Source organism: Orycteropus afer, unplaced genomic scaffold, assembly GCF_000298275.1.
Source record: "Orycteropus afer afer isolate SDZICR_OR568_19922 unplaced genomic scaffold, OryAfe1.0 scaffold00726, whole genome shotgun sequence".
Lineage (NCBI taxonomy): Eukaryota > Metazoa > Chordata > Mammalia > Tubulidentata > Orycteropodidae > Orycteropus > Orycteropus afer.
This window is the reverse complement of record NW_006922313.1, coordinates 416,425-417,604: the sequence shown is the minus strand read 5'-3', so window position 1 is coordinate 417,604 and position 1,180 is coordinate 416,425. Positions and strand designations below refer to the sequence as shown.

Below are 1,180 nucleotides of genomic sequence, written 5' to 3'. Positions count from 1 at the left end.
ACGTGGTGTGCGGGGTCATCAGCTTCGCCCTGGCGGTGGGCGTCGGCGCCAAAGTGGCCTTCAGCAAGGCGTCGGGCGCGCCCAGGGCGCACCGGGAGATCAACGTGCCCCGGTGAGTGCGCGCTGGGGCCGGAGCGGGGAGCCCGGGGCGGGGCCCGGGGCCGGCTGGGAGGGGCGGGGCTACAGGGAAGAGAGGCGTGGCCCGATGAAGAGGTGGGCGGGGCGCCTCAGGCCTCGGTTCGACACCTGCTTCTGAGCTGTGCGACCGGTGCTGAGGCTTCAGCGGAAGAAGCCAAGGGCCCCGCCCTGGAGGGTAAGCCTGGGCTCCAATCCCGGCTCTGCTACCTTTGAGCTGTGTGACCCTGGGCACGTTCCTTAACCTCTCTGGGCCTCGGTTTCCTGTCTGGAGAACAGGAAAATCCCTGCCCATTCGGACTGTAATGAAGAGTGACTGAGTTCACTGCGGTAGAGTCTTGGCACAAGGTGGTTGTAGGGGCCCCCCAGTCAATCCTGACTCATAGCGACCCCGTGTGACGGCACAGCTGTCCCGGGGGTCCTCCACGCTGACTCCTCTAATGACTCTCCTCACAAACATCCTAACGGAAGCAGTTTGGCGGGTCTTCCTCCCACGGAGCTGCTGGCTGGGTTCGAACCACCGACCCTTTCAGTTTGCAGTCGGCGTCTGTTGTACCACCAGGCTCCTCCTTGGTGCACGGTTAACCCCAAAACCGTTGTCATCGAGTCGAATCCAACTCACGCTCCCGATTGCTGGGTGCCGTCAAGTCGCCTCCGACTCACCGCGACGCCACGAACAACGGAACAAATGCTGCTTCCGGGGTCGCGTGGTCCTGCCACCGGTGCTGAGCCTGAGGCCGTGTCAGCCCATCGCGTTGAGGGGCTTCCCGCGTCCGCTGGCCCTCTACTTCACCAACATGACGCCCTTCTCCAGGGACTGGTCCCTCCTGGTGGCATGTCCAAAATACACGCCACCAAGTCTCCTCGCTCATAAGGAGCCTTCCGGCCGCACTTCTTCCAGGACAGATGTGTTCACTCTCCCGGCAGCCCACAGCCCAGTCAATACACTTCCCCAACACCATGCTTCAAAGGCACCCACTTTTCTTCAGTCTTCCTTATTCATTGTCCTGTTTGGGCATGCATGCGAGATGACTGAAAGTGCCAT

The 1,180-nt window shown here is 62.1% G+C and overlaps 1 protein-coding gene across 1 annotated transcript in view; it reads left to right on the top strand.

The window, feature by feature from the left end:
- Positions 1–2: 2 nt before the first annotated feature.
- Positions 3–1,180, top strand: part of SHISA7 (shisa family member 7) — a gene marked incomplete at its 5' end in the record, with an annotated part of 8,006 nt that continues 6,828 nt past the window's right edge. The window contains one exon of the mRNA XM_042783196.1: positions 3–112. Coding sequence (XP_042639130.1) covers positions 3–112 — 110 coding nt within the window. The remainder of the gene's footprint in view (positions 113–1,180) is intronic.